The sequence below is a fragment of the Anopheles ziemanni genome, chromosome 3, assembly GCF_943734765.1.
Source record: "Anopheles ziemanni chromosome 3, idAnoZiCoDA_A2_x.2, whole genome shotgun sequence".
Classification (NCBI taxonomy): domain Eukaryota; kingdom Metazoa; phylum Arthropoda; class Insecta; order Diptera; family Culicidae; genus Anopheles; species Anopheles ziemanni.
Window position 1 is genome coordinate 21,481,577 of NC_080706.1, and position 13,624 is coordinate 21,495,200.

Below are 13,624 nucleotides of genomic sequence, written 5' to 3' on the forward strand. Positions count from 1 at the left end.
ACCATTTCCTTTGAACTCAACTTGTTTTCTTTCCGTTTGCTTTCGTTGCTCCCGCGGGGTGGAATAGATTGCGGAAGAAGGATTTCTGGAGTTCATAAATAATATTTTAACCACTGGAATGGTGCCAGCCCTGTTTACCGACGACGAAAAGGATCAGATAATTGGTCAGTGCCGGGGGGCAGCGCAGGAGAGCGGCTACGCGACAAGCAAGTAGGTTGATGGTATTTATTACTGAGCAGAACTTTTCCCAGCTGGCACGCCGGGCTTATTGGCTTCGTGCGGCACCAGCCTGTAGCTACTGCTGCTGCTAGCGCTGATTTCCTGTCGCTTCTCATTCCGACGCGCCATTTTAAATCCATTTATCGTGTCCTGGGTTTTCTCTTTCCACCGTTCGCCGTTGCCGCACGCGACCAGGGATGGCGTTTGGTCGTTTTTCCTCGATCGGGCAGTCCGGAACCTGCACGTGGTGCTCTGTATGTCGCCTGAAGGGGACGCGCTACGCAACCGGTGCCGCAACTTCCCCGGACTGGTCGGCAGCACCACCATCGACTGGGTCTTTCCGTGGCCCCAGCAGGCACTATTCGCAGTCGCCAAAGTTTTCCTCACCGACCATCCGAAGGTAACGAATTATTGCGAGTTATTAGGGTTATGAAATGGTAGTTTCTATTTTGTTTTATTTTTAGATTCCGGAAAATTATCGAGAGCCTATCATTGCACACATCGTGCACGTGCATCAATCCCTTAAGGACTACCTGCTGCAATACTTAATGAAGCTACGACGGAAGAATTTTGTTACACCGAAGCACTACCTAGATTTTATCAACACATATTTGAAATTGATTGGTAAGTAAATGTGTTCCTTAATTACTCTTCGGTACTATGTTCTTTGCATCAATACAAAGGGCTATAGTATCACTAATCACTTTTTCTCTCTAGAAGAAAATTTATCACTCAACAATATGTTGGCATACGTAAAAAAAGCTAAGAAAGATACAACGTTCACGCGCTCTTTTCACACTGCGAACATTTATTACGCCAGACGAATTTCATCTCTCATCCCTAATTTTACCGGAAATCTAATGTGGCAACATGGCATGGCATAGTTCAGGGTGTACACCCGTATCAATTTGTTACTATGGCGGACTGTCAGGACTGCTGTCAGCAGCAACCATCGTGGATTCGCAGCGCTGTCTATCAAACGTCTCAACACCCAGTGAAGCGTCCATCTTATTCGGGCGGAATTTTCCTGGTAGTAAAATGAGTGGGGGTCAGGAAGCAAAGAAAAAAAAACGGACCGGAAAATAATCCAAAAACGTGCGAATGACTCGTTCCCTCTTATCCGCCTCTCGTAGCGGACTCCGGTTTGTCCATAATTAATTAGCAGAGCATTATCCGGAATAATCGATCATGCCGTTGTTTGGGCCGCTGAACTAGCTAGCAGTTCGCCGGTGAACCTCCTCGTGGCATGGTTTCTTCTCCGTCGGCCTAAGACCCCAGCGCTTGTACGTAGGTCTCGCTAGGAAAGAGCTTAGTCACATCAAGCAGAAAGACTAATATGTGCTATAATCTCACAGCCAAATTTTCTCGCCCCACCCACCGGAACTCTATCGGTTCGTCGTTATGGGCCATCGGTTCGTGTTTCGTACACCTACTTTCTTTTTGATCCCCTGATGGGTTCTTTCCGCTCCGGATGTCACTTCTGGTGCTGGAGCTGAAAGTGAGGACCGATTGCACGGCCCACGGCGGCTCCGGGCCCTGTAGCCGTATCGTGCTATTCACCCTCCGTAGGGCGAGAGTGTTTAAGCATGATAGCTACCGACAGGGACAACGCAGCCTAAGGGACAAAGGGCGAGAGAGCCGAACATGGGAAAGTAAATAAAATAGTACACCGCGCGTGATAGGGATGGCAGTCCAAAGAGAGGGAAGAAAAACAGCTAGCAGGAGCGGGAGAAGCGAGATTGACGGGACGGGTGAGGGGGGAAAAATACGGCAAGCGGCCGACCAAAATAAATGTTCATCTTTCATTTTCAATTTGTCACGCTTCGCCAGAGGAGAAAGATAATTTCATCATGCAACAGTGCTCTCGACTATCGGATGGAATCGAGAAAATTAATGAAGCCTCACTTCAGATCGATCAATTGAGTATCATCGTTGAGGAGCAGCGGAAAAATGTCATCGAAGCGGCGGACCGTTGTGAATCGATGCTCGCCGGAATTGAGACGTGTAAGTAAAGAGAACCGTTCGCCACCGTACCCTGCAGAACGGAGAAGTTGTGTTCCGAGCCTCGTTGGTTCCTCGTTTAGTGGGTTGATGAGTCGTAATTCTATCGCTGAGAGGGGGATGTGTGTTTCTATTTTTATTTTTCATATCTCTCTCTTTGCCTCGCGTCCGCTGCAGCCACCGAGAAGGCTAATGTTAAGAAGCTGGAAGCGTCGGAAAAATCGGTCGAGGTGGAGCAGCAGAAGAAGATTATTACTGTTGAAAAGGCGGAAGCGGAGGAAGCGCTAGCAGCCGCCCTTCCCGCTCTGGAGGTCGCTCGATTGGCTTTGTCGGATCTGGACAAATCGGACATCACCGAGATTCGCAGCTTCGCTACACCGCCCGAGCCGGTGCAGGTCGTTTGTGAGTGTGTGGCCATCATCAAAGGATACAAGGACATCTCGTGGAAAACGGCCAAGGGCATGATGTCGGAGGGAAACTTTTTGCGTAGTCTTCAGGAGCTCGATTGCGACGCCATCACACAGAAGCAGGTTGCAACAGTGCGAGCCAACATGAAGGTACAGGTTCATTTGATGCGGCTTATGCTGTGTGGAAATTAACCACCTATTCGCTATTCGCAGAGATCTCAAAAGCTGGAAGAAATGCAAAACATCTCGAAGGCCGGCTACGGCCTGTTGAAGTTCGTACGAGCCGTGCTCGGCTACTGCGACGTGTTCAAGGAGATTAAACCGAAAAAGGACCGCGTTGCGTTCCTAGAATCGGAATTGAACGGCCAGATTCGGCTGCTGGTGAAATTGAACAACGAAATCGGCAAGCTGGAGAATGAGCTGGCCGAACTGAACAGTAAATACGCCAACGCGATCAAGGAAAAGCAGATGCTGCAGGAAATGATGGAACAGGCGGAACGGCGTTTGCTAGCAGCGGACAAGCTGATATCGGGGTTGAGCTCCGAGAGGGACCGCTGGGTGATTGATCTGGGCAAGCTGCGGGTGGAGCGTACGAAGGTCATCGGAAATGCGCTAATGTCCGCTTCCTTTCTGGCCTACATGGGACCATTTTCGTGGGAGTTCCGGAAGGCGATTCTCTTGGACGATTGGCTCAGCAGTGTGGTCGAACGAGAGGTCCCGTTCACCGAACCTTACAGCGTCAACGGGGCTCTTTCGAGCGATCTGGAGCATAGCACGTGGACCTCGGAAGGACTGCCACCGGATGAGCTGTCGGTACAGAATGGAATACTCACCACGAGGGCGTCTCGATTTCCGCTCTGCATCGATCCACAGCAGCAAGCGCTGTCGTGGATAAAGAAGCGTGAAGCGCCAAACAACCTTAAGGTGCTGTCGTTTAATGATAAGGACTTCCTAAAACAACTTGAGATGGCCATCAAGTACGGCACGCCGGTACTCTTCCAGGATGTGGATGACTACATCGATCCGGTGATAGACAATGTGCTGGAGAAAAACGTCAAAGTACAGGGTGGCCGCCAGACTGTTACCATCGGTGACAAAGAGGTGGACGTGGACGCTAACTTCCGGCTCTATCTGACCACCAAGCTGGCGAACCCGAACTTTGATCCGGCCGTGTATGCAAAGGCGCAAGTTATCAACTACACGGTAACAGTGAGTGGGCTCGAGGATCAACTATTGAGTGTGGTCGTGCGATCTGAACGGTCCGATCTGGAAGAGCAGCGCGAAACGCTCATTGCCGAAACGAGCGCCAACAAGGCGTTGCTGCAAAACCTTGAGGATTCGCTTCTGCGTGAACTTGCGACATCGACGGGAAATATGCTGGACAATGTGGAACTGGTAACGACGCTCGAAAGCACCAAAGAGAAAGCGGCCGAAGTGTCACAGAAGATTGTGCTGGCGGAGCAAACATCGAAAGAGATTGATCACCTGCGTAACGGATACCGACTTGCAGCGCAACGTGGTGCGATTCTGTACTTTGTGCTCTCGGACATGGCCGCTGTCAATGCGATGTACCAGTACTCCCTCAGCTCATACCTGGAGGTGTTCGTCTACTCCCTAAGGAAGGCCGTACCGGACAATGCGCTCTCGAAGCGGCTGGATAATATCATCAGCACGCTTACACGCAACGTGTACGAGTACGGCTGCATTGGCATTTTCGAAAAGCACAAGTTGCTCTACTCGTTCCAGATAACGATTAAACTCGAACAGACTGGTGGCCGGTTGTCGCAGGCCGAGATTGACTTCTTCATCAAGGGTAAGGTTTCGCTGGAGAAAACGGACCGAGCCTGTCCGGTCACGTGGATCAGTGAGAAAGGCTGGCAGGATATTGTGATGCTGGCCGAAATGTTTCCGGAGAAGTTTGGAGATTTACCCAGCCATATTGCAGGAAATATCTACGAGTGGAGTAGTGTAAGCGAACCGTTCGTTTCGTTGAGAAGGTTTAATAGTATTTGAAAATTATGTTCTCATTTATTTTGTTTTTAATCCTCATAGTGGTACGATACTGATGAAACGGAAGGATACGAATATCCAGGGGGTTTTGAAGAACGAATGACACCGTACGATGTACGTTCGTACCAAACCACGTGAGAACAAAAGCAAAGGCTAACGCTCACTATTCTTTTTCTAGCACCTGCTGCTGATGAGATGCCTCCGCGTGGACCGCGTGTACCGGATGCTGAACAACTACGTCTCGCAAACGATGGGGGAAGAGTTCATCACCCCACCGATACTGAGCTTTGATTCGATCTACGAACAATCAGCGGCAACCACACCGGTGGTGTTCATACTCAGCCCCGGGTCCGATCCCACCAGCGACCTGATGAAGCTGGCCGACCGCTGTGGTTTTGGGGCTAGCAAGTTTAAACACATCTCACTCGGCCAGGGCCAGGAGAGGGCCGCGCTGCGGTTACTCCAGCTCGCCCTCGAGCAGGGTTTGTGGCTGATGCTCCAGAACGGCCACCTGCTGATCAGCTTCATCCGGACGCTGGAGAAAATCATCGATTCCATCGAGACGCCCCACCCGGACTTCCGCCTCTGGATAACGACCGACGCCACGCCGTCCTTCCCGATCGGTATCCTGCAGAAGTCGCTGAAAGTCGTTACCGAGCCGCCGAATGGATTGAAGATGAATTTGCGAGCCACATTTTTCAAACTGCGCCAGCAAACGCTGGACTCCTGCGCTCACCCGGCCTTCAAGCCATTAGCATACGTGCTGGCATTCTTTCACGCCGTGCTACAGGTAACCTATGTGGACTTATACCTCAACAGATAGAGTTATCTCTGTGTTCGCTCACTTTCGGCCCCGGTGTGTGCAGGGCTCTTTAGTCACATGAAACCACTTAAGTCATTGCCATCAGCAGCGGCATCTCATGTGCGGCACACGGAGCGTGACGATGAGTTTCTGCGAAGGGGTAGATGTAAATTTCTTTTCTTGTGGTAATCCCTCATGAATAATAAGGGTCATGATGCGTTTTTTTCTCCTTCTCTTACATTCACTTCCATCCACGCAAATCCTCTAAATCAGATAACGGGAACTCCACTCGACTTCGCTCCACGAGAGCAGTGCAAACTTTGCGCTAGGAGCGCAAATGGGCATAAAGCTGGAATTCGGGCATATTTCACATTTCCGTAGAACTCAGATTTGTGCTGGTTCAACTGCATTATCCATGAGAATGGAAAGTGATGGTTTGTGGAGCAAGGAAAAACGGAGAGCTGTCTCTGAAAATGATTGAAGTTACGATGCATACGATTACCATCTTGTTTTTTCCTCGGTCTCGCTTTCTGCTTGAACAATATATCCCTACTCGTATGCGTTTCCACGTCCTGGCGGGTGCCGGAGGCAAATTTTGTCCCATTGGTGGATATTATCTTTCGTAAATATGTTGCTAGACGTTACCGTTTTACCACAGTAATAGAAGTAGCGGACAGTGATCGTCCCCAGTTTCTTTGGCATCCCATTCACTGTTTCAACTGTCTTTTAAAACAGGAACGGAGGAAATACGGAAAACTGGGATGGAATATTTGCTACGACTTTAACGAGTCCGATTTCAACGTGTGCCTGCAGATCCTTGATACGTACCTGACAAAGGCGGTCGACTCACGCGACGGTCGCCTACCGTGGAACAGTCTAAAGTACTTGATTGGCGAGGTGAGTGTCGCTCGAGGCGTTTTCCCCCAAGCTAGTTGATGAAATAGTAATGCTGCCATTTTGATGATGTGCTTGGTATGTATTACAGGTCATGTATGGCGGGCGAGTAATAGATGACTTCGACAGGCGCGTGGTGAAAACGTACATGGACGAGTATATGGGCGACTTCCTGTTCGATGCATTCCAACCGTTCCACTTTTACGCCGACGAGACCGTCTCGTACGCCCCGGTTGCGGTATCTAACCGGGACGAGTTTATTGGTGCGTGGTAACCTTGCCCTGAAAACCTGTTGTTTATTTACGTGCTGCGTACTCACTGGCCATTGCGTTTTTTTGTTTTTCTTATCCTCCCCCGTCTGGTGCTCAATTTCAGTCGCTATCGATAAACTGCCCCTCAACAATACTCCGGAAGTGTTTGGTTTGCATGCAAATGCAGAAATCGGTTACTATACGACGGCGGTGCGCGAAACTTGGACCCACCTGATTGATTTACAACCGCAGACCGGTAAGTGGGGCAGGAAATGGATGCTTATGCAGCAGCGATTAACGATACCATTTCAGCGGTATGCAGGATGAGTGGTTTCCATTTGTGAAACTTGAGTCTACTCTCATTTATTGTTCATGTAATACGACAATTGAATCAATGGCGACAATATCTCCCTGTCCACTAAAAGTTTTCATAATAGTTAAAGTGTTTTTTTTTATTAAATTTACTATATCTAATTGCTTGAAAAACTCTACAACACAATTTATAATTTTATTTAGATCGTTTTAAAATTATTAACTAGGATACAATAATCTGTTGTTCAAGACACCCAAATACGCGTTAAAACTAATTGAATTTAATTTTAAGGAAGTTTCTACAACTAAGAGCTACAAAATCAGTTTAATAGCAAATTCAATTTGTTACATTTTTCTATATCATGGTCAGTTCTTCCTATTAAAGTCATTTTATTACAACGATCCTTTGGAATAGTTTGCATGGGAAATCAATGTGTACACTCTGTACCGGTAAACAATGGTATGTGCGAAAATTTGCAAATGTAATAGTATTCTTTTTATCATGTAATTCGTTTCGGTTAATTTTTTTTTCCAATTATCTACTTTTAGTGTTCACTTTAATGTTTTCATAAAGTCACACTTTTATATAGTAGAACTGTAGCACACAATTTTGAACAAAAGCACAAAAAATCTAAATATGCCCACGCACGCATTAGTTATTTTAATATGAAACAGCCGTAGCTCTCCACGTTCCAGAATCGCGTTCTAAGGAAATGAGCATGTTTTGTTGATTGATGAACACGCCGCGCTCATGCTAGCGAGGATCACGTTACGTTCCCTGCCCACGAGCAGTAGGTGCTATCACGTAACTTTTTGACCATCAATCACACTTGTCGACGACGTCGAGAGCACGCGGTTTACGCTGAGTCACGGCTTTGGCACATGTTTGCAATTTTACGCCTCACCAATGACAATATTGGCACCGAAACTGCACTTCCCCTGCCATTTGCTCCTACCGTTCACTCTCACCCGTGACTGCATTTGCTTCGCTCCCCACTTTGCAGGATCGGACACGGGCGGCATCGGGCGGGACGAGTTCATCGACAGGGCGGCCGTGGACATCCTGAAAAAGCTGCCGAAGCCGTTCGATATCTGGCGGGTGAAGAAGGCGTACCAGGTCAACATAACGCCCATCTGCGTGGTGCTGCTGCAGGAGCTGGAGCGCTTCAACCGGTTGGTGCAGCGCATGGAGCATACACTCCACCAGCTGCGGAAGGCGCTGGCCGGCGAGATCGGCATGGACGCGGTACTCGACAACGTCGCTCATGCATTATTCAACGGCCAGCTGCCGGACGACTGGCGCAAGCTGGCCCCGGCCACCTGCAAGCAGCTCGGCGATTGGATCGAACATTTGCTGGTAAGTAGCGCCCCCCCCAGTCCCGTGTCGCCATGCGTCAACACATCCACGACGCAACCGGTGCCGGTGATGACGGGGAGCCAGCCCGCCAGTGGTAATCGAAACGCGTTTCCGTTCCGTTTTCTTTCCCGGATGCGCTAATGATGTGCCCGTGCGTTTGTACCGCGCGAAAAATGGCAACCACCAACGCCTAAACCGAACACCTCCATCTCATCCATGGCGGCGAGCAGCGAAGATCACAGCAGTATAAATATTGGTCGGTGTCGGGCGAACCGCTGGTGATGTGGCTGTCCGGGCTGCACATACCGGAAAGTTATTTAACCGCGTTAGTTCAGGTAAATTAAACAAACAGCATATAAATTACACACCGGCACACCGTGGCCGTGGCGGATGCGGCCCGCTACAACGTATCGTGTTTGAATTTGACCACGAGCTGCAGTAATTAACTGAGCAGCAGCAGGAAGGGCGGACGGAACGTGCGGTGAGTGGATTTGATCTGGAGGATGATTATGTGGAGCAAACGCGTCCACCCGGTTTCCACTTTCCCGGATAATCCAATCCTCCCGCGCGTCGTCCATAAGCTCAAGGTGTTCCGTTACACACTACTGTTCAAGCAGTTTTGTTGAAAACCGGAGCTTATCGGTTTCGGTGCCGTCCGTACTAGCTTTACCTACACTAACCAAGCTCACCCTCAATCCGCTCCCTGGCTAGTCCACTCTATTTTGCAAGCCCATTCTCGAAGGCGTTAAAAGGTGGACTTGTGCCCTTTCTGCCCAGCATAATATGTTTGAAGTAAACACTTGATTTGTTTAGACAATTGGCCTATGGGTAGTGTTTATCTTTATCCTTAACAAGTGCAGCACTTCTCTCGAATGCAGATAAGATGGTGGCTTTAGATCCACTGTGTTGGCATTTGTGTTTTGAAGCCTGTGCTTGAATGTATACATTTTCATTGATTTGATCAATTTCGATCCATTTCGATGGATTTTAAACTGCTTGTTTTTCTTTGTCCTGCGGGTGTAACATTCAATCTTCTACGCCCCATCAACATAGCTCTGGTAGAGCATTTAATCTTCCCAATTTAATTTATACTCTCCCCCGTACGATTAGCATACGGCTACCGATTGCTGCAGTTGTCAGAGTTGTTTTTTTATCACTCATTTCCCCTTTTCAGATCGCTTGCCGAAAGAACAACTGGCCCCTGGACCGTTCGACGCTGTTCACCACCGTCACGAGGTTCCTGCGCGAGGACGAAATCGAAGAGCGGCCCGAGGCGGTAAATCAATTTAGATTAATCTCTTTCTCGACGATTTCATTAGATCCGGGGCGAGATTAGTACCCACTCTTGTCCGCATTAGCAAGCGAGCGGGGGAGATACATAAATCTCGACTGCAACGTTTCGCCTTCGGCCAAAGCCGACAGTTCGAGTCCACAGCGAAAGTGCAATTCGATTGGCAACCGGGCCGTAGATCCGTAGATTCGTTCCTAGCGCCATCGCACACACGCTCCCTCCTTGCCGATGAGTCCGGAATACATGCACGAGAACACCACGCAGGCGTTGGTGTCAGTTCAATTGAATCAAATCACTTCCCCGTAGCCGCCTGTGGTGCTGAAGACATTTTTCTTATCCCGTGATGGTGATTGCCAGTGCCACTTGACACCCTGCGTGGCCCCGCTCGTCCTCGCGTATCATCGGTTCGATTCCTGATGAGTATCGTCGGTTCAATACCGGACCTGATTCGCTTATCTTTCCTGGCCAAGGCGGCAATGGAAGCAAAATCCAATAAGACGGAGGTGCCTCGGGAAGGGATGACGGTTTCGGATTTGCAGTTTGCGAGCCTGGTGGCCAGATTGACGGTGCGCGGTGGGGATCAATTCTGACTGATTGAACGATGTGTAATATCCTTCGAACGAATCTCCTGTACTGCTGAATCGCCGACAATGAACGTTCTCCGATATTCCGACTGGTCCCATTATTTCAGTAAATATTGTTGACCCCAAAGACAGTGGTGTACGATGGTGCCAGCACAACAGCTGATGCTGTGTGTCAGAAGTCGTTTGTTGGTTCGTCGAAGTAAAAGAAAGCAAGCCACACCAAATTGCTATTTTCTCGCCGTGAACTGGCACTAGACAAGAGATTGGTGGTTGGTTGGGAAGATAGTTCTCTACCAACGCACCGAGACCGACTTGACCGACTCTAAAGGAAAAACTCCAACCGACCGGTGGAAGTTGGTGCTCGGTGCTTACCAGCTTTCGCTACAGCGTGCGCCGGATACCAACATTCGTCGTATTCCCAGTCGTATGCAATTTGTCTTATTTGTACGTCCATCGTTCTCTCCTCGGTGTTTTCTTTTCCGTTTGCCGCTGGCTTGGTACCGGAACGGATGCTGCGCTGGCCGGGTCGGGCGCTTGGATGATGCTGATAAATGCAGGGCTGCTACGTGACCGGTTTGTACCTCCAGGGGGCACGCTGGGATCCGGAAAACCGATGTCTGACACGTTCGATACCGAAAGTGCTGGTCGAACCGTTGCCCGTCCTCTCGATTGTCCCGATAGAAACCCACCGGCTGAAGTTACAAGTAAGTGAAGCGGCTCCTTGCCTCCTTCCTTTTTATATATTATTTGATTATGTTTTGCTGCTGTCACACGCCGGCGTTTGATAAACATCTCGATTTATTTCGTGCTTCGTGCAGCTTTTCTCAATCGTATTGCGTACTTTCATTTCCCCTATCATTTTGTTGTGGATTGTGCCCGGTCGAATCTTGTTCGATTTACCACAGATTTGTTTTCTGTGGTTAAGGTGTTAATTGAGTAAACGGTCACCGTTGTTACATTATACTTTTTTTTTTGTTTTGTTCACGTTTTGCCTTTCCCCACAGAACACATTCCGGACGCCGGTGTACACTACCTCGGAGCGTCGAAATGCTATGGGCGTCGGTTTGGTGTTTGAGGCTGATCTGCGAACGGAAGAACACGAAAGTTTGTGGGTTTTGCAAGGCGTTTGTCTGACAATGAATTTGGATTAGTATTTTAGGTTTTTGCTTTTAACAATACTTGTGAAAATTTCAAGTCCTTTCTAGGGTCATAGCACAACTTGTCAGAATAAATAATAACTAGCTACATTGATGAATAATATGAACAACATTGTAAACGTATATTCTGTTCCCTTTAATCTTTTCGGTGTAACGGAACTGAAAGGTGTAACGTATGCAAACAGTAATTTGTAAAGAGGGAATTAATGGGAGTCGAACAAGTGAACGCGTTCAATGCTTTTGATTTAGGAAGCAGCAACCAGTTTTATTCTAATGAATTAAATTATATTATGTTCATTTATTTTCATTTTGTTTAAACAATGTAGTTTTTATCAATTTTTCTTCTCGTTGGAAATCTTCCAAAAAGCGAGTCAAAATCACACTGCTCAACACACGCTTTCCTTATCTTTTGAATTTTGACCAACTTCTGCTTCCGTTACAATGAAACCGCGGTTGTGCGAAGCGCCTGCGCACTTTGTTGCAGCACACTGTGCCACAGAAATCATCTGTGTTTATGAAAACAGTCTGGAAAATCGATAACACCATTGCCTGGTGGCTACGGTGACAGTGACAGTGAGGATAGCGTAAACATAACATATTTCAGGGAAAACTCTCTCTAAAATGCCCGTTTTGCTGTGCTATTTTGGACAGTAACCTAATCCCGAAGCAGAATGTTTATGGACGACAGTGGCATCGACAGCGGAGACAGGCTGGAGTCGCTGCTGATTGACGAGCTCGGCACCTTCACAGAAGGCCATCACGTGAAGGACACGACGGTAAGTGGTCGAATGCGTGAGAAGTGGAGTTGTGTATAAGTGCGTGACGTTGTTCGATGCATTTACGCTTGTAGCCACCAGCAGCTGGCAAGGCTAGCGTCGATTCCGATGCGGAAAGTGACATCTTCTCGAAGCTGCACGACTTCGATGTGGTGTTTGAGGATCCGCACGAAAAGTTGCAGGATCCGGCCCGGGCTGCAGCTGCCGTTGCGGCTGCTCCGGTTCCAGATGGTGCGTACTTCCCCGCCGGACGACGCGAGCATCCCGCGGGGCGGAAGGTTCTCGTGAGCGACAACAGTACCGACTCGTTTACATCCTCTTCGGCGACTTCCAATGGTGGTGGTACTCCGATGGCAGCACCCGGGACGGGCAGTGTGGATGATGGGTCACTGGTGCGTGATCACAATGGCACCGCCCAGCTGAGCACCTGTAAGATTTTGCAGCGCAAGCTGGAGTTGAAGGTGGAACGGGCCAAACGTAACTACAAACAGATGTATCATGATAACCAGGTGAGGCATTTGACAAACTGGCCGAAGGGTTTTTATTAACATTATGTCTCCATTTTACTTATGAACAATTTTGCTAGGAATCGGTCGAACGGGAACCGAAGATAAGCAGTCTGATACCAATCTCCCGGCTCCCGATTCCTGCCTGCCGGGACAGTCATCAGCTCGTCGATGTGAACACGGGTTTCAACAGCGACGACGACCTTGAGAACGTATCCTTCTTTCCACGGGCACGAAAGACGAGCGGAACGCAGGCCCGGCAGGAACTGTCGGACACCTTCAGCATCCAGGAGATGACGATCGAGTCAGACAACGACGATCTGGACTTTGAGCAATGTCGCAAGCTGTCGGATAGCAAGGGCTACCGGAAGATCCTCAATCGAAGCGGCAGTGGAGGGAGCGCAGGGGGTGGACCGGATGACTATCTGGACAATGACACGCTGGACGAAGACGACGACTCGCAGAACTTGGAGCTACTACCACCGAAGGGTGGATACGCACTGAAGGAGCGATTGCGACGACTGTTTTGTTGCTGCAGGAAGGACGACTTCCTGTGATAGCGGAAGGGCACGCGAGGGGCCGTTGCAAGATGGCTTCGCTGCTGTTGAGTTTCTTTTATTTTAGTATTTTTTCTAGTGCAAAATGCGGGCTTCCGAGGTGCTAGCGTCCACGCGTTCCAGGACGAGGCGGAAGCTTAATACAAATATTATCAATCTGCTGAAAATATACATAACGAAGACAAACTAATCGCTGCATAGAGGCAAAAGTTTAAACACAAATGGCCACCTCCGCGTGTTGTTCAATGTTTGTGTTATGTTTGAAAGATTTTTGTCCGTTTTTGTCGTTCCGCTAAAACATTCCTACCCATTTATCAGCATGCAACGGAAATAAGAACTCATTTTATACATTCACATTTTATTTCGTTTATTATTTTCTATCCATTTAGATGGCAAGGCTGTTCCTCGTTACAACTTTAGCTCTACGGTTTAGCACTTTTTGTAGGTTGATGCTTGAAAATAAATTATTTACAGTAAGCAAAAGACGGCAAAGAGAATGC

At 48.5% G+C, this 13,624-nt stretch overlaps 2 protein-coding genes across 2 annotated transcripts in view; both read left to right on the forward strand.

The window, feature by feature from the left end:
- The window catches only part of LOC131286248 (dynein axonemal heavy chain 10), a 38,073-nt gene extending 26,794 nt beyond the window's left edge, over positions 1 to 11,279 (forward strand). Inside the window, exons 53-68 of the mRNA XM_058315179.1 lie at positions 68 to 210; positions 415 to 619; positions 684 to 843; positions 2,050 to 2,223; positions 2,398 to 2,777; positions 2,841 to 4,595; positions 4,680 to 4,751; positions 4,816 to 5,427; positions 6,175 to 6,336; positions 6,425 to 6,596; positions 6,709 to 6,840; positions 7,901 to 8,253; positions 8,484 to 8,588; positions 9,428 to 9,529; positions 10,686 to 10,832; positions 11,133 to 11,279. Of these exons, the coding sequence (XP_058171162.1) occupies positions 68 to 210; positions 415 to 619; positions 684 to 843; positions 2,050 to 2,223; positions 2,398 to 2,777; positions 2,841 to 4,595; positions 4,680 to 4,751; positions 4,816 to 5,427; positions 6,175 to 6,336; positions 6,425 to 6,596; positions 6,709 to 6,840; positions 7,901 to 8,253; positions 8,484 to 8,588; positions 9,428 to 9,529; positions 10,686 to 10,832; positions 11,133 to 11,279 (4,821 nt within the window). The remainder of the gene's footprint in view (positions 1 to 67; positions 211 to 414; positions 620 to 683; positions 844 to 2,049; positions 2,224 to 2,397; positions 2,778 to 2,840; positions 4,596 to 4,679; positions 4,752 to 4,815; positions 5,428 to 6,174; positions 6,337 to 6,424; positions 6,597 to 6,708; positions 6,841 to 7,900; positions 8,254 to 8,483; positions 8,589 to 9,427; positions 9,530 to 10,685; positions 10,833 to 11,132) is intronic.
- Positions 11,280 to 11,956: 677 nt separating this feature from the next.
- LOC131286250 (uncharacterized) lies at positions 11,957 to 13,124 on the forward strand. Its single transcript, XM_058315181.1, has 3 exons — positions 11,957 to 12,068; positions 12,146 to 12,570; positions 12,648 to 13,124. Exons 1-3 carry the CDS (start codon positions 11,957 to 11,959, stop codon positions 13,122 to 13,124), a joined length of 1,014 nt encoding a protein of 337 aa, XP_058171164.1.
- Positions 13,125 to 13,624: the final 500 nt, after the last annotated feature.

Coding starts and splice junctions, on each gene's coding strand:
- LOC131286250 (XM_058315181.1), top strand. CDS start 11,957: ATGTTTATGGACGACAGTGGCATCGACAGCGGAGACAGGCTGGAGTCG. Junction 12,069..12,145: donor GAAGGACACGACGGTAAGTG/GTCGAATGCGTG, acceptor AGCCACCAGCAG/CTGGCAAGGCTAGCGTCGAT. Junction 12,571..12,647: donor AGATGTATCATGATAACCAG/GTGAGGCATTTG, acceptor CAATTTTGCTAG/GAATCGGTCGAACGGGAACC.